This window comes from Excalfactoria chinensis, chromosome 16 (genome assembly GCF_039878825.1).
Source record: "Excalfactoria chinensis isolate bCotChi1 chromosome 16, bCotChi1.hap2, whole genome shotgun sequence".
Taxonomy (NCBI): domain Eukaryota; kingdom Metazoa; phylum Chordata; class Aves; order Galliformes; family Phasianidae; genus Excalfactoria; species Excalfactoria chinensis.
This window is the reverse complement of record NC_092840.1, coordinates 6267798-6291620: the sequence shown is the minus strand read 5'-3', so window position 1 is coordinate 6291620 and position 23823 is coordinate 6267798. Positions and strand designations below refer to the sequence as shown.

The 23823-nt window shown below is 39.2% G+C and overlaps 1 protein-coding gene across 14 annotated transcripts in view; it reads right to left on the bottom strand.

Moving 5' to 3' along the window:
* The window catches only part of ATXN2 (ataxin 2), a 49414-nt gene that overhangs the window by 8812 nt on the left and 16779 nt on the right, over positions 1-23823 (bottom strand). For 2 of the 14 annotated variants that reach the window (XM_072350706.1, XM_072350695.1), the window contains exons 7-21: positions 23073-23164; positions 20435-20632; positions 19745-19923; positions 18017-18226; positions 15814-15996; positions 14041-14229; positions 13215-13322; positions 12331-12401; positions 11311-11618; positions 10755-10818; positions 10500-10652; positions 9288-9354; positions 7594-7778; positions 6893-7025; positions 2576-2629 (exon numbers count right to left, since the gene is read on the bottom strand). In XM_072350706.1, the coding sequence (XP_072206807.1) occupies positions 2576-2629; positions 6893-7025; positions 7594-7778; positions 9288-9354; positions 10500-10652; positions 10755-10818; positions 11311-11618; positions 12331-12401; positions 13215-13322; positions 14041-14229; positions 15814-15996; positions 18017-18226; positions 19745-19923; positions 20435-20632; positions 23073-23164 (2194 nt within the window). The remainder of the gene's footprint in view (positions 1-2575; positions 2630-6892; positions 7026-7593; positions 7779-9287; positions 9355-10499; positions 10653-10754; positions 10819-11310; positions 11619-12330; positions 12402-13214; positions 13323-14040; positions 14230-15813; positions 15997-18016; positions 18227-19744; positions 19924-20434; positions 20633-23072; positions 23165-23823) is intronic. The other 12 variants (XM_072350697.1, XM_072350696.1, XM_072350704.1 and 9 more) reach the window with 9 other exon arrangements.

The following is a 23823-nucleotide window of genomic DNA, read 5'->3' as shown; positions in this document are numbered from 1 at the left end:
CCAAAGGGCAGGCTACCAAAGATTTGCCTTCCCCAGCTCTCATTCCACTGCCTTGGCCGCAGAGCTGGCATGTCTTCCTCTAAGTTACCTTCTTCTCCATTCAAGAGGTTTTTGAATGTACATGAAAATTAATGCCAAGTCATAAGACATTCAAGGCTTCCCACATCCTGCCACACTGCCTGTTAAGAGCCCCAAAATAACGTGGTACTCCCTGAAACCATTAGTGCAATTCATCCTTCATTTCCCTGTAGCCCAGAGAATAATAAACAGAGTTATTCTGAAACAGATACATTACACAATCCAAGTTCACAAGGAGAAATTTCACTCTCAGAAAAACACTTAAACTGAGGAACTGTGCCCCAAAAATAGGGGAGGGTGGGGAAGTATCGTACCAACAGCTTCCCTAACATTCCAAGAGTCTCTTATCCATAGCTTTACAGAACAAATAATTCTATTATTTGAATTGTAGAATTGTAATTTCCCCAGCTTCTCCTCTCCTGTTTTGCCTTCATTAGAACAACCTCTACAAGTTCACTTAAACTGAGCAGAGATGCTGCTGCAAAGTATGTTTTAATAGCAATATTAATATTAAAAGTGTATTTCAAAAGCAGGTATTTGCACACTTATCTAAATCCTGGACACAAATCAGAAGTGGTGCAGCAAGTCTGAAATAGGTGCAGTGATTTACATTACCTCAAACCAGAGGTCAGCTTTTAGCTCTAGGAATGTAAAAGGGTTTCCACGTGTAGCTGCTGCAATTAATAGTCTGTGACAAGCCACTGAAATCTCTGGAGCAACTTAGTGAGCCTCCTGTAAAATGGTCTCTAGAAATCCACCTACAAAGGCACAACTAAAGCAAGATCAACAACTTTTTAATGACTTGGTCCCTGCTCATCAAAACAGCTCCCTACAAACCAGACAAGAAAGGAAGGCAAAAAATATTTCAAAGCCACAGATTATCCAATATTTGTACATTTTTCAATTGGCCATTCAGTAAGCAAGAAAGCACCAGGAAAGCATCAGGCAAAGGACAAAACAGCTCTGCAGAGCCTCTTGCTGTCTCACTTCTAACACAAACACAGCGCCTCTCACCTTCATGCTCTATGTTCCTCTCCCCAAGAAATGCTCCTTGAGGAGACCTGCTGCGTCTTTCTGTTCCCAGCAGGAGATGTGTAACTGAACTAACGTGGAGATACACACAGTGAAGACAAGTTGGGCAGTACTGAGGAGAGCACAAATATCAGATGCATTTTATCACTGAATTCAGCTCTACAGAAGTGCAATCCACATCAAAATCAGCTACCAAACCCAGCAAAGGAGCTGAAATTAAGAGGTCAGAGCAGCAGAAACCAAGCAGAACTCTATGCAGAAACCATATTGTGTAATTTCTTATTTCCCTGGTAAGGATCTCAGTGCTGCCAATGGTGGCCATCATCCAAAGATGCCCTGAAGCCTATTTTCAAGAACTGACCAGTGAACAAACTTCAAAACTATTGCCAGATCCAGTAAGATGGTGAGGATAACTACATTTAAAAGACCTGAATGGTAGGAAGCAAAGCAATAGCAATGTCTTTCAGAACATCAACATTTACAGAAGTCATTTCACATAGGCAAACTGGACTTCCTTAAAAGATTATCCACTAAAGGAACGAGCTTCTTAAAATTATTTCCATGCACCAAATCATTATGTATAAAAGAGTACAGGTCAGTATCCCACAAGGCTAGCTTAGATAAAACCAGTTCTGTACAAAGGACACACAGGATAGCTGCTCTAGAAGAGATTTTTGGAGAACAAAGAGTTATTTCTCACATCTTTCATGTATCACATTATCTAAAAAGAGTAAAAATGGAAAGAAAAGTGCCTGACATAGGCTGCAGCTGGCCACACAAGATAGGCTCACTGTAGTACAGGCACAAGTCTGACAGTGCCTGAAGCTGCAGTTCCTTTCCCCATGCCCCAGCTGACATATCCAGCCCACTCCAACCAGCCTGAACACCCCAAACAGCTTCTTTGAGGCCCCATGAACACCAAAAGCACTGCTTGTTAAATGTCAGATGCTTTCTTACCCAGTGCTTGCTTTTAACAATGACTGCAGGGACAGCACAGAGATGCAAACTGCGTCCCTCACCCCAGCTGTAGCTTGAGCAAATTCCTCCCAGGGGCTCTGAGCTTGAGCTCTGGCCTTCTAAAGAGATGAGACTCTCTTCCTTTTAAGGAAGTTCATTACCTTGTAAAGTCTTACATCTCAGTTGGGCCATGAAGAAAGGGAACAAGAAAGTTCACCTAAGGAAAAGCTGTCCACACGTGGCACTCATTTCTGGGTGCAGATGAAGAGAGTGGGTACTGAAGTTAAAACACGTTCATCAAACAAAACAAGTCAACAAAAACCACGCTCCTGAGGTATTTCAAATCTGTTCAGCAGCTCTTCCGCTGAAAGGAACTTCCCTGCCTTTTCTACATACTGGTTTGGTGCAAGGAAACTTGTTCCCCTCAACACGTCCCATTCGCTTTACATCTGTTCTTTAGATAGTGCTTTTCTGTACAATCAAAATTAGTACAAAAAACCCAACTCACTGGCAAAGTAGAAAGAAGGGCCTGTCTCCTTGCTGTATGGTATTTTGGGACATGCTGAATTTGGGAAATAGAAAGGTAAATTAGCCTCTTGCCGCATGCATGCTTCCCGTCTTCTGGAAAGGTCAGTGTCTTTTTTTGTTTGTTTTAAAGACTGTAGAATCATGCAGATATTTGTATTTACTTAGTTGATATTAGGGTTGGATATTTAGTTTTACAGCTGAGTGGAGATGAAACAACATGAATCTCAGGTAAGCCTTCCTTCTACACTGTGATACCGAGGTCTTCAGTTCTTAATTTAGTATTAACACAAATCAACTTTACATCAATTTATGATCTATTACAATCCACTGTAACAAGAAGGTTAAAATGCAGTTACATTAAATCATAAATAGCCCCCCTTGTTTGTTCAACTGTTTCACTGTCATTCTTAACAGTTCCAAGACACCTTTGGTGACTGGTTCACTTAGTCCCTGGAGAATCCTTTGAAGCTTACATTATATCCACCATTGTACTATCAGGGTAATAGAATTTACTCTACTGCTGAGACAGAAACCAGATAAAGTTAGAGACAATACCAGACCAGCAAAACATATGCAGAAAGGGAAAGAGGAAGGGAGAATGGGGACAGGAATGACAGCACAAAAAACAGGAAATGCATCTGTATAAAACCAAGGTCTGGTTTTACACAAGTTTCTGTTTTGTTTTTAAACACAAAAGTTAAGTTTTTCAGAGAATTCCAATTATCTACAAGCATACACAGTTCAGCTACATGGTAACACAGCAATTAATTGGCACAGGAATACATCCACCCTCAGCTTAGATAACCAGATTTTCTGCCAACGCCACAGGACAAGCTGTGTCTTTGGGCAACATAGGAGCAAGCTGTGAGCCATCAAACTTGACCAGAGCAGCAATATGGACCATACAGAGCCAACACTTTGTGTAAGGTGGTGTGTCCTGAAACCTACATGCAGGGTGAGGATGGGTCGGTGTGATGGGCTGTGCGTGGGGCAGCTATCTGTGTGCGTGCTGCCCTGCTCCTGCAGAACTTGCATGTCAACTTCCCTTACTAAGGGAAGCTCGTGTCTCCAGAACTTAAGAGCTGAAATGTGCAAGAGCCATCTGTACAGTCTGACTGGCTGACAAGGTGAAAGAGGGCTGTGTGAGCCTTCTCCATCGTGTTCTGAGGGGGAAAGCCCAAGGATTTACATTCCTTTTGTGTACTCAGATGGGCCTGTGGTGAGCACACAGCTGAGCTGCTCGGCTTCTCTGCTTTGCTTGTCAGCAGCAGTTTGGGAACGCAAGCAGGGCACTGGCAAAGAAATCCCAGAAGTGCAGAAATATCCCATTAGACAAAAATATTTTGCTTCAAAATGAAAAAGTGCAGATCAACAAGGGTAAGTCACTATGTGTATTTGGAATTGAGAACTCACTTCCTGAGACAGGAACGAAAACAAAAACCAAACTCGCGGCAGAGAGGACCAACAAGCATTCCTCCTCACTGCCAGGCAGCTGCTGCTTGCCACAGGCATTCACTTGTCCCAGACCATTGAAGAAGATGGAGTTTCAGAGCTCACCAGAAAACATTTCACACCTTAAGAACACCTCACAAGCAGTGCCCCAACCCCCACGGCTCAGCGCAGCTGTCCTTGTAGACATCTTCTTTCTACCACATACACAGGAAAAAAATGGAGTGAATTTCGCAAGAATTATCTCAAAGGAAGCACCAGAACCTTGAAGGATAAAAGGACACTGTAACCCACTGAATCCTGATATGAACGGGGGGTGGGGGTGGGGAGGGAAGTCAGAGAATAAAAATAAAAGTAGATCAGACTGCTATTTTAAAGAGCCAAAGGGAAACGTGAGAACTTGGTTGAGCAAACGCTCCGAAATCAAAAGCAGCAATGGCTGTTTCTCAGGAAGTTGTTATTCTGGATTTTCAAACTGCTTCCAAAAGAGGACCGAATTCGATTCAGAATCAGTGTATGGTGGTATATTTAGCTCAAAGATTCCATGGGTAAGCTTAAGATCCCCAAAATACGGAACGTAAGTTATAAATACCTTTGTATATTACCATTTAAAGCTACCTGTCACTCAAACTGAAGGGAATGATTCCAGCAAGTTGCTTGTCAGCACTTCACTCCATAAGCAGCATTCATCTACTACCTTAGGCAATTCTACATTTCTTCCAAGCAGTCACGTATTGATAAATGGAAGCCAGTTATCTTATAGATGGATACATTTCAGGAAATATCATCAGCCTAAGCAAGGTCTTTGAGTAACACATGAAAGCCTTGAAAAAAACCTGGGAATTGAGTGATGTGCTGAAGTCACTCCATGGGGAACTAACTGTAAACTTTGAGTCAATCCATGTTCACAAGGCAATAAACACATTTACACGCAGCAAGACCAATACTCTTCTTGTTGGTTTTTTTTTCCCCTATAAAAAAAAGTGTCTCATATGGAGTTTATGATCCAATTCTGCCGAATGTTTTCTATAAACAAGAATTTTAAGTGCTTGATCATTCACTGGGAAGGTGGGAGAATGTTTGGAAGAGTCACCCAGTAGGCACTTGAAAGAACACAAAGACATGCAATTTCTGTAAATCAGGTGCTCTTGGAAAAGTATCGTTTGAATTACGTGGAAAGGAATATTACAGAATTCTCAATTTTGACCCAGCTTATTTGTGCATACTGGTAGCTGGTCACATACCTACAACAGATAAGGCACAAAACCAACACAAAATGAGAAGTAACTGCTGTAAGTTAGACTCTCAGTGAAAAAAAACAACTGTGCAGACTTCTGATCAGAGCCAACCAAGTGGGAAAGGGTTGTACTTCAATGCTGTAGAACCCAGTGCTTATGGAAGAGAAAGATGGTGCAGAGTGGGAAACTGCTAGGAAGTAACAAGCAACCATTCTGAATGAAGCTTCTGAGATTCTCTCACATCTAGCTTTATTTCAATCAGGGTTTGAGAGGAGAGTTTTCACCAATAAAGGTCTGAAAGCCTTTGATCGTTCACTGTATCAGAATTCTATTTAATCTAGTGAAAAAGCAAACAGAAGATCTGTTTACATGGACACCTCAAGCACAAGAGTTGAAAAGATCAAAGTAATACATTTAGTAAGGACCTGTGAGAGAAAGACTTAAGCTCTTCATGTAGCTTCCCAGTTCAACTTTATTACAAATGCGCTGAGGTGTTCTTTCAAATAGCAAAAAAAGGTTTCTCTCTATTATTTTTGTTTCTTTACTATGTTACCATATTACTGCAGAGATCTGACAGGATGTTTTCAGATGGGTAAGACACAGACTTGTTTAAATCAAAATTAATTTCACACTAAATTTCAGATCTTTAGCCTTGATAAGTTTTCATGACACATCATGGAATTCCATTAAGTATTAGAGTAAAACTAAGCACCGGAAAACATACAAAGATGTCTAAAGGTACAGAAAATCTTTTATTAGAATCTAAGTCAATAATATACGTGACCCAATAAAAGTCTTCCTTAGATGCTGTAACAAGTATTGAAATGCCATGTTTTCAAGAGACCATCTGTCGTTTTGACAATTCATGACAATTTTCAAGCCTTCTAGCAACCTTGATTCTACCTCTTTCCATAGCATGTTTTGCAGTGAGGCTTTCCCTCCAAAGGGGGCATTGATTTATCATACATTTGTAATGCTTTAGAAGTTCTCACATTATAGGTTGTAACAAGGAAACCCACACTTTTGCCATTTCACTCTAAGTGAAATATGCTCATCTGATAATGCTGAAGACCGAAGTCAAAGCAATACATGAGTTGTTTCAAATACTTAGATCTTGACTTACCAAAAAAGAAAGGTAAGCAACACAAGTTTTATTTTGCTTAGACAGTAGTGTTCATACTGTTAATAATGCTAGTAGTATCATAAAGACAGCATTTCACTAGTTGTCAGAACTAAAGTCAAGTTTTGAAACTGAGGTCATAGCCTTGCAATAAAACCAGTCCTACTTATAAACAAGAAACAATCAAGGGATGTTGTGTCAAGGGCATCAAGAGTAACTTGAACAAACTTCTTTCAGCAGATATTCTTTAGCAGCTCCCAGCTTGAAATTTCATCTTGGTCACTGGCATCCTACTGAAATCAGCACACTCGAGTTTTCATTTTAACCAGGTGGCTCAGTTTTCAATGCTTTGCTCATCATCTTATGATATATAAACCACATTTACTGGTGTAATTTTGAGTGATACCCATATCTGAAACTCGAGATTTAAATATATCCCTGCACAACATAAGAGCTTAAAAAGTTACATATAACACAAAACGTTTCCTACCATACATAGCATGCGTCTGTTCATGCGCACCATACTGTGTTGCAGAAGAAGATACTAAACCAGGCTGTGCATGAGTTGGTGGTGCCATCATTCTAGCGTTGCCCTGTATTACAGGGCTATAAACATGAGGATGCTGCATTCAACAGAAATAAGAAAAAACAGGCAGTTAAGATAATTACAAGAAACGAGTCTGATCTAAACAATAAGTACATATTTAGAAGGAGCAATAGCTTGGCCTTACTGAAAACACAGGGCAAAACAAGAACTTTGTACTATCATGCTTATCCCAGTTGTTCTATGAACATAAGGATGTTTTCTGCAGTGGATTAGAAGCTGACAAAAACCACTGGCATGCCTAATTTCTGCCACTCTAATTATGCAAGCTTATGTGCATAATCACATATTTTTCCAATTAAGTATGTTTTGAACTTAAGGGTACGATTTATTTTCAGAGCATTACTAGATGTCCTGCCCCTGACCTGAAAGGAATTGCTCAAAAAGGTAATACCAATAACAAATGACAACTTCTAAATTGACCTTACAACCATTAAAGGCTTTGAAGCACATCACAATACCAAATATGCTCCAGAACAGAGAAACCTTCCAGACCGACTTCTTAAGACTGGAGACCGTATGGTATTTGGGACTGAGCCACTTATATATTTGTCATGCCATATCACATACACCAAAAGGATTCTTACCTGAGACTGGTAGTGTGGCACATGCTGCACAAGAGGCTGATTAGGAAACTGCTGGGGACTATATGCAACATACTGTGTTGAATAAGCAGGTGGCGTAGCTACAATTGGAGGGCCTGCTGCAGAGGCAGGGTGCATCATGGTGCTCTGATGATGTTGGTCTTGCCGCTGCTGTGGCATATTTGGTACTGCAAAGCAAAAAGCACCACGCATTAGAAATACAGAATGAAAAATGTTAGTCTTACTGAAAGCTTTTACATTACAGTCCCACTGTTACCAAATGGAAGCTCCCCAGCTCTCATTTTCAACTTCCACGTTAGAGCTCTATCAGAAAGCAACAACACAAAAAGGAGTTCCTCCAATAAACAGTTGTCATCACTGTCTTTTAAACATATACACAGCCACAAACTCAAGTCTGTTTATTTTGTGAAGAAAGAAAGGTGAATAGAGAAAGAGACTCATGAGAATCAACAAGAGAGAAGGGTTATGTCAGGACTCCTACATTAATTCAGTTTGATCCTATCCCCTTCAAAAGGCTTAATTTATCCTTTATGGGAACTACTCAGCAACTGCTCCATCAACTGGAAAGCAGAGTGGTAACATTACTTGTGCTCATGGCTGAAAAGAGCAGAATAAAGGTCTCCACACAGCTGCAATTTTATGTATTTGCATCTCTTAATCTCTGTTATCCTTCAGGATAGCGTAAAGTAACTTTCAGGTCATGGTCTACACTGAAGGGGACAAATCAATCCATAAGAAGGAAAAGGAACAGAAATAATTGGAGGGGAGAAAAGATTAAGAGAGCAGAGGGCCATAGTGTGGGACTAAGCAACAGCATGATAGCTCCGGGAGAGCTCCAGTTTGCTGCAGTGAGGGTGTAATTAATAACTAAGCTAACTCAAGCACCTGTAAACTCCACTGCAGAGTGCAATGTTGTCAGACCTCTTAGGGAGAGGGAGAAGGAAATGTTGAAGATGTCAGTAAATTCACTCAATAATGATTATGTTTACACTGCAAATCAGCAAATGAAAAAAGTAAATACACAATACTACTCGAAGAGGGCAAAGGCGCTGAACTAAAGGCAGTTTCTTCAGGGCTATGTTGTACACAGAACGGATACAGAGGAAATACTGACACTTTGGAAAGGAATTCAGAACACAGACTAGCCTTGCAGGGCAGGAGTACCCATCAGTATGCTTCTAATTAAAACAATCAGCATTAGCAACCAAAAGATTTAATTAGTGAGACCACAGTGAGGCTAGTGCACTTAAAGCAGAAATACATTGCAGGTTTTTGTCTTCCCTGCTTTCAAAAAGGCCACTTCTAAACAGCAAAACTGCTCTTTCAAATAATTTCCTACAGCAGCAACAGCTGAGCTGCCACAGTGGAACCTACCATCATGAACCACTGTACAATGCTGCAAGAAAGCACTCATTTTCTAGACAACACAGACCTTTTCCAGTTTGTTAAATCAAATTCTAAATGCAGAGATGCCATGCTACTCAAATTTACAATGGATATGGCCAAATTACATTACCTAGAAGTGTCTATTTCCACTCATCTCACCTTCATTAAGAACAGTATTTAAAAATCTCAATTTGAAAACAAAAGCACACGGGTTAGGAAATACACAAACATTTGTTATTTTGTTCATGCTGCATGCAAACTAAGAACCAAACAGGCAGTATTATTCTCACCTTTACCTGCTCTATATGTCTTGGCTTGGTTCACTGGCATGGGCGTCATGGGTATAGGATACAAAGGCTGAAACAGAAGGAGGAGTTTAAGCTAAATCTTCCTTTTAAAAATGTGCATGTGTCTGCGTTGGGATGAACAGCTTTCAGACTAAAGTTTTACTCTGAGTCGAAAAACAAAAAAGAAATACAGTAACCTCTAGTAATATTAGAAGCCATTTCTTCCTTCTTAAAAACCTTAGTGACACGGTTAGGTGACAAACACAACATATCAAAACTCTCTATAGTAAGTTTCCACCATGAAATTGGTTTCAAGATCCACCATATTCTTAGTTTCAAACTCTTTTCAGAGACTATTTACACAGATGTAATACCTTAAGTCAAACATAAGACTGAAGCCTCATAGAAGTTTCTTGCAAACTCCTTTATTCCAAACAAGAGGAGCTCTGTGACCTTGTTGAAGCTGACAGCTAAATTACTCATTAACACATTCTGAGCATACTGAGTGTTTTGTTAACACATTACAAAAGTCAGCACAAGATCCATCGCTTCCTCCGCTACCAAAACCTTTAACCACAAAGTTAGGACTGTTAGCCACATTTTTTTTCCAATAACCAGCAACAATTCTGAACAAAAGGAGGAGAGGGGAAAATCATACCAGATTTCAAATACAGTTTAGTGAACTCTGCCTAACCTATGTTTTCTTTCACCACTGTGACTAAGTCTGCACCTACAACCAACCAAGACCATATGGTTTGCAATAACCAGCCAAGTAATTCTAGTATTGCTGCTGCAAGCAATGTATTAAATCAGACAACTTTACAGCAGATAAGAATGAAAGCCTGGTGATCTCTATAACAATCAGAAATGAGTGGGACACAGCTGGAAGCTGAGGAAAAAAACTAAAACAGTTGCTTAAAACTTAAGTTAGCAGTACTGTGCTGGGAGCAAGGGGAAGGAGGTCTGCACAGATTAACAATAAATGCAAGTAACAGCTGTTGGAATTTACAAGTGTTTGAGACTATTAAAGCTCTCAGGTTGAAAGGCCACTGGGGGAAAGTTAGTATTTACATAGCTAAAACTGAACAACAGTGTAATTGTTCCCATATTTACGGGCGTAATACAAAGTGTAATATTACACTCTCTTAACTTAGATGTTCCAAGTCTCCCAATCTGAAAAGTATAAACAAATTTACATCACATGCTGCACTTTACCTGCACGCCTGGACTCACTGGAACCGGGTACATCATATTTGGTGCAAAACAAACAGGCTGAGTGTATACTGGAGTTGGCTGCTGATGGCCCACCATGGAAGGGCTTGGTTGAGCTTGTGGGCGAGGGGAGGTTGGCGTAGTAGAAGGCTTCGGCTACAAACAGAGTTCAGCAGTGCATATGTAAGATTAGCTTGATCATACTCCAAGTAAAAGCTTTGCCTCTGAGCAAACGTTAAACAGTATCAAATAACCTACCTGAGCAAAAGATCGAGGGTTGAATTCTTTTGCATTAGGATTAAGTGTAGATTTTCTAACTTGCCTAAACATAAAGAACAGCAAAAAATAACACTGAGCATTATTCCATTACAGCACATATGCAGAACTCCCTAACAATTAAAAATCTACAGAGATTAAATATTTCATTTCCATCCGTGAGTCAGATTTCTGAGAACTCAAACAACACAGCATACAAGAAGCCACTCTCACTGACACTACTCTTACACTTCTCCACAGAGGAGTTTTCCTGCTGTTGATACTTGAGTTCACATGAGGCAGAAAAACACTTAAATCATCATTTAGGCATAGAACAGACATCAAGAGGACTAGAGCTATACTCGCAGCTCTACCACTGACTCACAAGATGGTTTTCATTCAGCACAGGCATCTCATCTGCTCTTTCCTTTGCTCAATTAAGAGACAGATTACAACAGCCATATAAACATTACGATATTACATGTTCATAATAGCTTTTGTACTAACAATTAAATGCTAATAACAGATTTGCTTATCCTAAAAGACATAAGTTACTCACTCAGAAGTATCCTTCTTATCCTCTTTATCTTCTTTATCTTGTTTGCTTCCAGGCCCAGATGTCTGTACACCTTGTGAAGTTACCTCAGGCCCTCGCTTTTGCTCAGAACTATTACTTATTGATGGAGAAATACTTGGACTATTGGGTTTGCTACTGCCACTGTTAGAGTTAGTATTACTGCCAGTTTCTATGATAGGTTCTTTAGGGGTTGGTTCTGTCTTTTCTTTAACTACATCTCTTGATTTTTCACCTTCTCGGGTTTTGTTTAGCAGCTGATCCACTGCATCTGAAGAGGAACTTGACTGTAACTGGAAAAAAAACCCAAGGTATATGTCCGTTAAATTAATTCACAAAACTAGGAACATCAACCTAACACCATCACAGAGTACAATACAGTCCCATAGACCTTAATCATTTGGAAGTGACCTTTTCAAACGTATGTTTCTGGTAGAAATAATTAAAAAAGAACACTGACAACGTTTTAAGGCTACATTCTGCAAGAAGCTATTCAGAGGCTTGTCTGACCTACATGTCAATTAGGAAGTGGCAGGAAAGCTTAAGACCACGCCTTAGACTCAGCCCCCTCCATGCCATTTAACAGTAACTCTTGAAAAGCTGACCTGATCTAGTAAATCATTACAACCAGGAAACACCAAGTGGAACAGCAGATATTTGTTTCCAATTTTCCTCAGCAAAACACTGAACTTTGATGCAGCTTTTCCATAGACTGCATGAACGTGTTAATTCTTTGTACCTAATTATCACACAGGTTTTCAGCAGCATTTTCAGCGTACAGTATTTAAGCTGATATGCACACTTGTTCACTAAGCAATCAGACAAGCAGACTTAGCAATGAATTTCATAACATTCACTGTGAGCTCTTAAGGACATTTTCACACACTGAGCACAAGCTTCAAGGAAATGTTTCTCCATTAACATACGCAATGTATTCAGTTCATTAAAGTAATCAGGACACATGAGAACTACGATACCATTAAGTTAGCACACAGAGACACTTACCCTAAAGTCATTCTTAAATTTCTTTAAATCATCAATCTGTTTTCTATGTTCTGAAACAATTGGAGATACACCTGCCAAACACAAGACCAGAATTGTCCAAGCATCTCTAATTCAGGTTTTCATCTATAACCCCCACGTTTCTAAATTTGCAAAAAGATAATGCTTGCATATCTACAAATTAAATACAGCTACGTCACTTTATCTGCAATTTGGTATCATCCCATGAACTGTATGTATGAGGACACAGAAACAGTCTGTAAAAGCACGGCATTATGTAAGTGACACATCTATAGTTCTAACACATCACACACTAAGACAGAAGCCCTGAGGTATAAGGACTGCAGAACCCAGCCGAACACAAAGAAGCATGCAATAAAACCCTCAAAGCATAACATGCCAACATTTCAAAAGTATCAGTTAAAGCTGAAATGCTGATTAAGTCCCACAATGTAAAAAGATTTTTATGAGAAATGCAATAACAAGCAACGCTGCAGAGAAAAAGGCAACATTAAGGCATAATAGGAAGAAGCGTGGTTATAAAAAACAGTGTGGATCACAATGACCACAAATATTGTGTGCACAGCTCTAAGAACCCCATCCAGACCAAGAGAAAAATAGAAAAAATGGAAAAAAAACAAAACAAAAAGCACACCATCCACATGAATATCTCTATACTGCGAGTAGATTAAATGAGTCAAGAACAACACTTAAAATTGTAGGTCTCTGTCACTTTAGAACTGCATGATCTCATTTTCCCCATGTAACATCCAAGACAGATAGCCTCGAAGTCTTCCTTAAAATGTTAACTAAACTAGTCAATATAGCAGGTTTAGTGCTCAGGATTATACATTACTCAAGTACTTACGGAAGCTTTTGATACCAACCTTTGCTTTCAGGTTTAGGAAAACTAGGAGAACTCTCACTTGGCTTTATATTCTCCTTGTTTCCAGCTGCAGAGTTTTGCCTCTGGTCCTGAAGCCTGGTATCTTTAGCTAGAAAGGAAATTGCCTAAGTTACTCTCTGATACACAACTAAAACTGATTAAAAAAGAGATGACAAGATAGGAACAAAGAGATTCAACCATGTTTAGCTTACAAAAGAAAATCTCTATGTTACACATTTGCTGCTCTCTTTAGGGCTTGGAGAATTATCTTTCCTCTTTGCCCACCCTATGGTTATTAAGCCAAATAAAAGTATCCCAGTCCACACTCCTCCCAATCACACACAGATCCTTAGCTAGGCTGAAAAAACTTTAAAATGAAAGGACATTATTTCCCATAGAAAAGCTCTTCTTTTTCAATTTTACAAAGATTTGAGAGTCAGATCCTTATGACTGTGCTCTTGAAATGTTTATTCTTTCACCACGCTTATAACATTCTAAGAAATCAGTGAGCTGAGCTTCTTCAAATGAGAAAACAGCAAAACATCCATTTGAAAAAAGAAAGAAGTCCTAAATTAGGTCAAACACCCATACTTCATAGCTCCTAAGGGGCAGAGGAAATTAAGTATACGGTCTAACTAAAAAGCCGTTTGAACCTTACTTCAAAGTCATCATCACAGGGAAAAAAGGAACTCAGTACGTAGAAAAATCAAATGCATCAGTCAGAATTTTTCCCATCATTTAATATATCAGCTTTGGCTCTGCAAAGGGATTTTCATTTTCAGAAATGAGGCAAGGGAAGCATCTGCCAGCTAGCGAGAGCTACTCACCTTCATTGGAAGGGGTAACTGCTCTGTTGGATGCAGGGCTGGCAGGTGTCGGAGAGGCAGCTGGAACAGGCATGGCAACAGATTCAGTGGGAATAGTACCAGGCTGAGGAGAAGGCAGAGCTGGTCCTGCAGGAGTGCTGCTCTGCCTTGGAGACCTAGGCCTGTGTGTTTTAGGGGATAATCTCGGAACTAGAAACAAACAGGAAAAAACAGTTATAGGATAAGTTTCCTCATTTGCTCAGCAGTTTGCTTAATTTTAAAATTACTAAGAACATGCTTTAAAATATTCAATGGAACATTATCTAGTGACCGAAAACCTATTTACCTTTCAGGTACATCTCCTAGTTCTTTACAGTGCAGCATTTCAGACAAATGGTGCCATTTTCCTGCAGATTGTCCCCTAACATATATCACTGCTCTGCAGATCCACCAAGAAACCATAATGTGGTCTCTGGCCCCTCAGTGGTACGAGAGCTCATATTAACAAAGTTTCAGACAGAAAAGAAAAACGTGGTTGTACCTCCACACAAACAAATGCAAAACATTTTTTTAAAGGCTGGGAGGAAAAAAAAAATACAACTCAACCACCTTCCACTTTACAGCATGCAATCCTTTGGAGGTTTGCCAGCTGCAAAAAAACAAAAACAACCCATGCATGTCTCATTGAGAGATCTGATGTTCACTTTTGTCCTTGCATTAAAGCAGCAAAGAAAGCTGCGTGCTCTTTAAAAGGTAAGTTATACCTCCCGCTTCCTGCTCATCCCACAGTGGCTACTTCCTTTATGTCATACATTCATACATAAACTTCAAGTGAGCAAGAAGAAAGAAAAGTAAGTCTTTTAACAGTTCTACTTGCATGTCACAGATACATAAAGTTGGGGTAGGGAGGGTAGATGAATTGGAGAGAAAGCCAGAACAGAAGTGATTAAAACTCTTCCACAAGGCAACCAGGTCTACAGGGTTGTCTATGTGTTACACACTTGCTTTCTAAAAAATGCCTTCCCATTGCCCTTCTCTAGAATTCTAACACCACTAAAAAGTATCAGACTCTGAGCTGTTGCTCACTTGCACCTGGAATCAAGAAAGCACTCAGCTGCTGATGACTGACCAGAACACAGTCCCGACTACAAAACCAGGGCTGCTGTCACAAGACTGAGCTTTTCATTTAAAGTCAAACATGAAAAAAAGAAAAAAGAAAAAGAAAAAAAAAAAAGCATTAGCTGATTCAGAAAAGGCATTGATTATATCTGCTACTACGGCACTTACGACAAACACAAAACAGCCACTTAAAATCTGCATCGTTTTTTAAAGAAAAAAAGTACATCCAACATCACTTGAGTACCATTTCACCTTTTCTTGTCATGCCAGCCTTCCTCTACCCAAACGCCTCACTCCTTTGTAAACCATAACAATCCAGCTATATTGTCACTGACCAAATTCAGACAAAAAGTATCTAACTTTTTCTCATCTCCTTCAATAATGTGCCAGGAGGTTATTTCTTTCAACAACTAATCCCCACATTTTTCCTTCCTTTCATACAGCAACTGACATGTCCTCTCTGCAATTCAGACAATATTACGCTTTAAGGACCAACTCACCAGTTGTTACACTAAACTACCTGGTAACACCCTTCTCCAGCTACGTCTAAGCAAGCTAAGTTAGCAGTCCAGTGTATTCAGAGCCTGAATTGTCTAAAAACACAGTACTCTGCTTAGCATTAAGACTCTAAGGTACCCCTGGCAAGCCATCTGCAATAAGCCAAGCTTTACCTACCCCCACTGACAACTGATGACCACGTCCCACCTGAAGGGCTGCCTCGTGCCACTGCAGTAGTAGATGCTTCCCCTGGTGCATTATGAGATACAAATTCTAAGCCACTTGAAATTGTACCCCTACCAGTAGAGACTCTGTGACCTCGAGGGTGCCGTTGTGCCTTAGGAGACATCCGTGGAGGCCCTGAGAAAAAGAAGACAACCCCACACAATAAGTACTCAACAACCATCACAAAGCATAATCAGTATACTGTCTATTTATAAAAGTCAATTTAACCTAAAATGCAATAATACAATCACACTGCCATAGACTAGAACCAGGGATCTATGAGACCAAAAAGGTCAAGTCATTGGTTCAGCCAGACTAACAGCATCCTCATCACCTTACTAAGTAAAAACACATTAATTGATATTTAGAAGTTTTACTGGAAGTGATTTAAAATACTTGAATCCAAGCATCCAATATTGCCTATTAGTGGCCCATCTCCTGCTGGATAATCACAGTTCTGGGCCATCAAACATTTTCAAGAGAACAATAAGCTATATATATATTTTAAAAAAACAATTGCATTATTTTTGTCAGGAGGTCAGTGATGGCAAACATTGACTTTCAGAGCAGCCACCAACACTGGCTGACCAGCACTGTTGGGAAATTCCAGCAGATCATTCTGCACAGAGGCTGAATTGCCTGCAGCCGGTCACAATTCATTAACAAGTCAGCAAAATTGCATCTAAACAAGTTATTGTTATCCCAAGGTTCCAGTCATGCATGTTTAACACACCAGAAGCTGAAGTCATAAGAGAATACAGTAATTCTGAACATTTTATACAGCTGCCACGGAAAAGTTATACGCAAGTCTAAGCAGCCATACAGTCTCTACATCCTAACAACATTTTCTTTACAAGATCACACTCAAATGTTGATACCCTAAAAGGAAAAATGGTGCATGAGCATGGCTGATTACAGTTCATTTTTCATTTAGATCAGTATCAGAAGTACAGGTAGCAATTTCCTGGTTTCATTTATATACGGCTCTAAAATACAGAGTACCTCTTCTGATTATATAAAACTTTAAACGTTAGCTTCTATTTTAATCATGAATCTAAAGCACACTTGAATCCAAATTATATACAGGCAAGTATTTTACAGAATACACTTCCCAGCAATTCTCATGTTACAGTAAGCAGTTCACTGCATGCCTGACAAGTTAATCACAAGTGCTCAAAAATAACTGAATTTGTACACGGATTCTTTACATCCTGCTACATCAAAGAAATCTCACACTGATAAATTTAATTGGTAGTAGAACACTGTGCAGACATGTTTGCTACTGTCCACCTTCTGGTTACGGATCATGCTGAGCATTTATCAGGCAAGCTGTAGAACATGCTACTGATTCAATGAGCACGCTTCTCTCACCTGGCTCCAGCAGAGCCTACAATACCAGAGAGAATGCACATTTTCAGGGAGCTTAAGTAACCAGTTTACATTTTTCCAGGGCTGCCAGACTGTGCTGTGCAGGACAGCTTTATGGTTGGTTGGTTGGTTGGTTTTTTTTCCTGAGTGCACTTCAAAATTTAGAAGTTTTTTCCTTACTGTACAAATACATTTAGTTCAGATTCTACTGCATACAGTTACCAAGGATCACGTGTCAAAGTTTCCCTGCACACACTTGGCTACTAGGGACTTGTCCTGCCTCAATGCAAACTTAGACCTAATGTTTCTTACTGATTCATCTTTGAAGCAGCTCATCCTATCGCATTCTACACTGCACTTGTTTAAATATAGTGTTTTTTGTTTTGTTTTTTTTTTAAATAAACAAAAGGTGACTCAATCATTTTAGTTAAATTTGAAACTGCTTTTTGTGAAACAACTGCCTTCATATATTTTTTAGATGTTTATAATTTGATATTCCTAACAGTGCTCTCTATACTTATCGTGCCCTGCATGTTGTTGTTGGTTAAGACACTGAGCAGCGTTTACAAAGCTGAGTTTATTTCATACCAACTTGGGAAATTTCACAGCTTTATTTTGTTTTTGTAAAGCTCTTCAAATAAAAAGGTTAATAGAAATAGTCTGATAAACTAAAGTTAAACACAAATTATAGGTTAAGTAATGAAGAGGAAAAAACAATTTTGTAATTAAACTCACAAAGGAGTTAAACAAAGACAAACAAAAACATGAACAAATCGTGGTATTGTACCTTCTGAAGACATGCGTTTAGGCATAGTAGAGACAGGAGCTGGAGAACCATGAGCAGAGGGGTGAGACGGGGGCCTGGAGGGCCGCGAGGGGGGCCTGGAGGGCGGCCGTGTAGGGGTGGCTGCCCGAGGTGGAAGAGAGTTGGGACCTGACTGGTAGCGAGAAGGTGGGCGAGAGGAAGGAGATGGGCAAGGCGATGGCCAGGGAACACCTGACAGAACAAATGATATGAAGGAAAGTATAAAAACTAAAGAAAAATTATGGGGAAAAAGGTCAACAGAAAAAAAAAAAAAAGTAAAATATGACAAAATGATTTCTCATGTTTAACCCTTTGGGGGTAGGTTAATTTATTTCTGCAACCAATAAAATAGTCTCTGTAAGGTTCTTGTCTCTGCTTCAGGTCAAATTTAATATCTGAATGTCACAAACTCCCCAAAGGGTTAATTAGGATCTACAAATACTACTAAGGAATAGACAGTAAAGTTTGATCTGTTAGCCTATCATATATATGTTCTACAGAACGTATCAGTCCTCCATCAGCTACCAGAGGTTCTTGTACAACGGTTCATGTGTAGGACTGAACGCACAAACTGCTACTTCCAAACCAAATGATGAGCAGTATCAATTCTAGGAGCTGTATCTTTACAAAAAACAGCGGTGTTCAGTGTCTGAATCCTGACTTCTATGCCTCTATCAGTTACCTGCGGTATTAATGTGGTATTTTAATCTAGGATATAGGGTTCATTGTTTTCAAACCAAAGACATTTTATTTATAAGCCATTTTGAGTATGCTAAGTGTATGATGTTGATTCAGCGATGTAATAGGATGGCACAGACCACAAATAGTACAAATTTCATCTTGTTTTGGGGAAGACTCAGTTGTACATCCTTTTTACATTTGACTCTATTTAAGAAGAAGGTTTCACTTACCTTTAAATATTTCTGACTTCCTCTCCAGATAGAGGCACTTGAGCATTATGCTTGTTTGTTTTTTTAAACTATTAGTGTTTTTAAATAACAGCAAGCTCACTTAGTACTTTTAACCAATAAAACAATGCCTCAAAGGCAGGCTACTGCTTATGTCCATCTCTCAAAAACTGGTATTCAGTTTACAAATCACCAATTTCTGCTATTCAGTGCCTAATGATGTCCATTCATAAAAGTCACCAATGCAAACAGCAGAAAATACTCAAGTCACTATTTGGAGAGAAGACTTGATTGATTTTCCTGTAATAACTTCTCCTAGTTTCCCATCAGTGGTTTTTCCACCCACATCATGGTGAAGCCAGCAAGTTGCTTTCTACTCTATAGTAAGAAGCAGAAATGATCCAAGCACCAGGAAGGAAGGCGGATGCTTCCTCCGGTACAGCCACCACCTCCCTTTCACTAGATGTCAGTATTGCTATTCCTTGAGAAAAAGCTAAGCAGGTAGTATAAAAAAAATACAAAAAAAGCAGTTTTTCATCTTTAAAGCTGCAGCCTGCACCATCATCTAAGACAAAGGTAGAAAACATGTGACACTGCTGCTCTACAAAGCTACATACATTCAAATGAATGTTTTGATATCAATATGTTAAACACAGGTGAAAATCACCTCTGTGTTAAATGATGCATGCTAAGCAGCTTGTTAAATACAACATCCTAAAACCACATCATATGCAGTTTCAACATAATTAGGTAATTTATTGCACTTTTCTAAGGCACATTAATTTCAACTTCAGATACTTGCCTCCGTTAACTACTCTTTGATCTGCTCCAGAGTTAGGACTGAAATCTGAAGTGTGGGATCCAGACCTTGAAATTGGTGGGCCTGATCCAGACTGGCCCATCCTTGGTGAATTTTGTCTTCCACTTCCCCAAGACAGGACATCCCTGTTTCTCCCGCCAGGTGGAACGTACTTACTTTCCCTGAAACACAGCAAATTTCTATCAGTGCTGAGGAAGATCTGGAAGATAATGAGTTTAAAAACTCTTTGCTGATGCTTCCTATCCTTCTCAAAAGAAGCTCAAGAGAAGTTCAAAATATAATCAGATGGTGATCAAATATTCACCCATGAATTACCCTTTGATACTCCCTACACTTTCCACTACTTAAGAGCCCACAGACACTGAACAATTTAGTACTAACGCCTGAAATTCTCCATGACATGCTGAAACCACTGCCTTTTCCTGTAATTTGGTATGAATTCGACACAGTGAAATATCAGAACAGACAAGTCTGTTTCATTACAGATAATACAGGGCCAAGTAGAGGTGTACAAGTCAGCACGAATGCCAAAACCAGCAAGTGACTGTTTACACAAGATTCCTAACCTAATCAGCCCTGCTGAAAAAGCACAGTTTCAATGAGTAAATTGCTACTGTAACAAAATATGTACATCATTTAAATAAAAATACTATTCACAGTGTATGCAAGTACCTAGTGTTCACACCATGACCTTCTCGCTCATTAGCATTTCTCTGAACAGCAGTATATTTTTCTTCTTCAGTTCTTTCATCATTTTCCAAGGCAACCCGAGCTTTGTATTGGGCACTTGATTCAATTTCCTCTGCTAATTGAGTTGCTCTGGCTTCCCGTTTCAAAAACTCTTCTGAATTATCTCTTTCTAATGGCACCCTGAAAGACAATGGAAGGCAAAGAACATCTGAAATGAATTCAAAAGTACAAAGAACATACAAAATTATATAGAATTAATTCTAGACGGGTCAAATTAAAAATAAAATTAAAAAAAAAAAAGAGAGAGAGAGAAAACACACAAAAACTGCTTTTAAGCCAGGAGATTTGCTATGCTTTTCTAAGGATAGCAATATTCCTGCACTGGTTTGACATTATGTACCAGTGCCATTTACCTGCCTAGAGAACCAAGGTCAGGATGCACGGCTTTACCATATGACTGGCAGATTCCCCAGTCCCTAAAGCTATGCAAAGTCTCCAACTTTTAACAGGGTTGAACACATTAGCAACAAAAAGGCCTTAGCCCATTATTTAGATAGGAAGGTAATTCAAGAGACCAAATTTGAATTTCTTTAGCAATTTACACATTCACAATAGATGTAAGAGTCCCCAGCACTACTGAAGTTAAGAGTTACAAACTTAATTCTCCGATAATTCTAGTCACGGCATTTCAGTTCTTCCAGTGATGAGTAACTGCAGAAAAGATGAATGCAGTACTTTAGACCAGAAAGCTAAGACTCATCTGCCATGTCCTGGAACCTCAAAACCATTCATTCTATGTATTATGATATTAGGTAATACCACACTGCAGCAAGCATACAGAACCCTTTTGGGAAAGCCACTCAATACACGAACAATGAATTACTAAAATGATGAACTACAGAAGGACACCACAACTGAGCTGATACTTCTTCCTGTCCATCTGTCATTGCTGTTTTTCACCTGTTCTAATTTTTGTGTCAGGTTTTATGAAATAACTTTGTTCACTGACTTTACTTTAGAATAAGCTATGCAGAGATGAGACTCTGACAATGCAATCTTTGGTATTAGATAATCAGTACTGCACACATTTGGGATAATATAAACAAATAACAAAGGAAGTAGTTGGAAAGACATCCCAAGAAAGAAATAATATATGCAAGATTACTCAAGTACTGGTGGCAGGGCTATGAAAGCAAATGGCTTTGCCAAATTGTACCATGTAGCTCTGCTACTACAGCAAAAGTCTCCCCTCCTCACACACACTTTTGGCCAGCTGCTGCCATTATCAATGGTGGCTGAGAGGATGAAAGAGAAAGCATGGCCTCCAACACAAAGCTCTGGCTCACAAATAAGATACATGTGAGCACAGCAGCCATCAACATAGCCAAGGAGCTGCTTGCTAGAACACAAGCTTGTGCCTTTATGCAAACTGACAAACTATACCTCCTAATGTTTAGCTCTGGGAAGATAAAATGAACAGTAAACCCTGTACAATCCTCCTCAGGTGCACAGGTAAACACTTAGCTGGACCGCTGCTCATCGTGTGCTTGGAAAAATCAGAATAAAGTGTCCCAGCTAAAGCAACAAAATACAAAGCAAGTTCCTTGGCTAGCAAAAAATGGAATTTATCTCCAGCAATTTAAAGCCACCCTCATGTTCTTAATTTGTGTTCATTTATACCCATAAAACAGAAAGATCACAGACTAAAGTTCAGAAGTACAAAGAGTACTTTGGAATACTTCACTGCCCTAGGAATAGCTTCCCTAGGATGCAGACATAAGCCAATTAAGCTTTTGTTAAAATACATCTATAACGTGGCAATAGAATGAAAATGTTGAGCAAGGGATGTGAGGGCAAAAAAATTAGAAAATAAAAATAATCACTGCAATTCCTGAACGTTCACAACCAAGTTTTATACTTTGTGGGTAAAACGAGTGGGAAAATAAAGACATTTCACGATGGCTGTTCAACATCTGCAACCGGTTTGTGTTGTAGCTGCAACGAACACTATAGCTGCAGACTACTGGGAATGAGTCCAGGCTGCCAAAGTAAGCACAGCAGACTTCATACTTTTTCTATATTCAAGTTGTTATTATATTGTAACTAAAACTTCAGGTCTGCACAAGTCTGTTAAACAAGTTATCCACAGCACAAACCCCCCTGAAATATCAGCAGCATTTCAATACTCCAATACCTACATTATGAATAATCACAATAAAATTAGGATTTAATCAGACTGTTCTGCTGGGTTAAACACAAACTACGCGTATGGCAGCTACATAAAGAGACATTATAGTTTCACAATTTGGTATTTTTCACTCTACTTGTAAAAGTTTTTCTAAGAATTAAGCATTATTGCACGCCTAAATTCAGAAAATGTTGCAACAGGAATGAACTGTGCCCATTTAAGGGAATATATACAGATTGCTACACAAACTATTCACAGAAATCTGGCAAGGTTTCTTAAGCACAATTCATCCATTATTATCTTTTTTTTTTTTTTCAGTTATTTGATTCCACAACCTTAGAAAGTATATAAAGTTATCTTGAGAATACAAGTTTTGTCACACCAGGGACAACATTAAATACAAATCTAATAAGAAAATATTTTGGAACTTACGTATAAGAAGATAAACTGCTGTCATATGTTGATATTACACCATAATTTTCTTCATTGTAACGAAACATGTCGTTGGGATCCCATCCATTAGACTAAAAGAAAATGATGCTTGTTTTTCAAAATGTCATTGGAAACACATTCACTTAAAACCAAGGGCTGGTGATAGCAGTCAAACTTTTTGCTCTTTTGCCTTGGCTTACAAACTCACTGTTTATATTAGAAAGTTAGCAGTGCCAGAGTTGATTTCAAGGGTCTTTGTTCATCAGATGTATGTACTTTATCCTGAAAAGCCAGGTTGGTTTCTTTTTTGTTTTGTGGTTGGTTGGTTTCTGTTTTTTAAGCACCATGCCCACTCTGGACTAGTTAATGGCTAACAAGCACTACACAATTCTGAACATTAGGAGCAGCCCTTGCTATGACAAGCGCTGATACTTCCCAAAAGCACTATTATCTGAGATACATGCTGCAGGCAGAAGACCCCTGGTGATCAGGGCAACTTCCCCACTTTATGAAGTATGTTATTACAGCACTCAAGGCTTTAGCCTTCACAAACACTTTGAAAGTTTCATGAAAACACTGACAGTATTAATTATACCAACAAATCTCAGCTGTACAGTACATACACCAAAACTGACAGGGGAACTGTTCCACCAAGACGAAGTTAATATTCCCCACAATAACTTGACTTCATTCTTGCCTTTAATACACTGCAGCAGAATACCTTGCTAAGAAGAATGCATGGTTGAGTAAA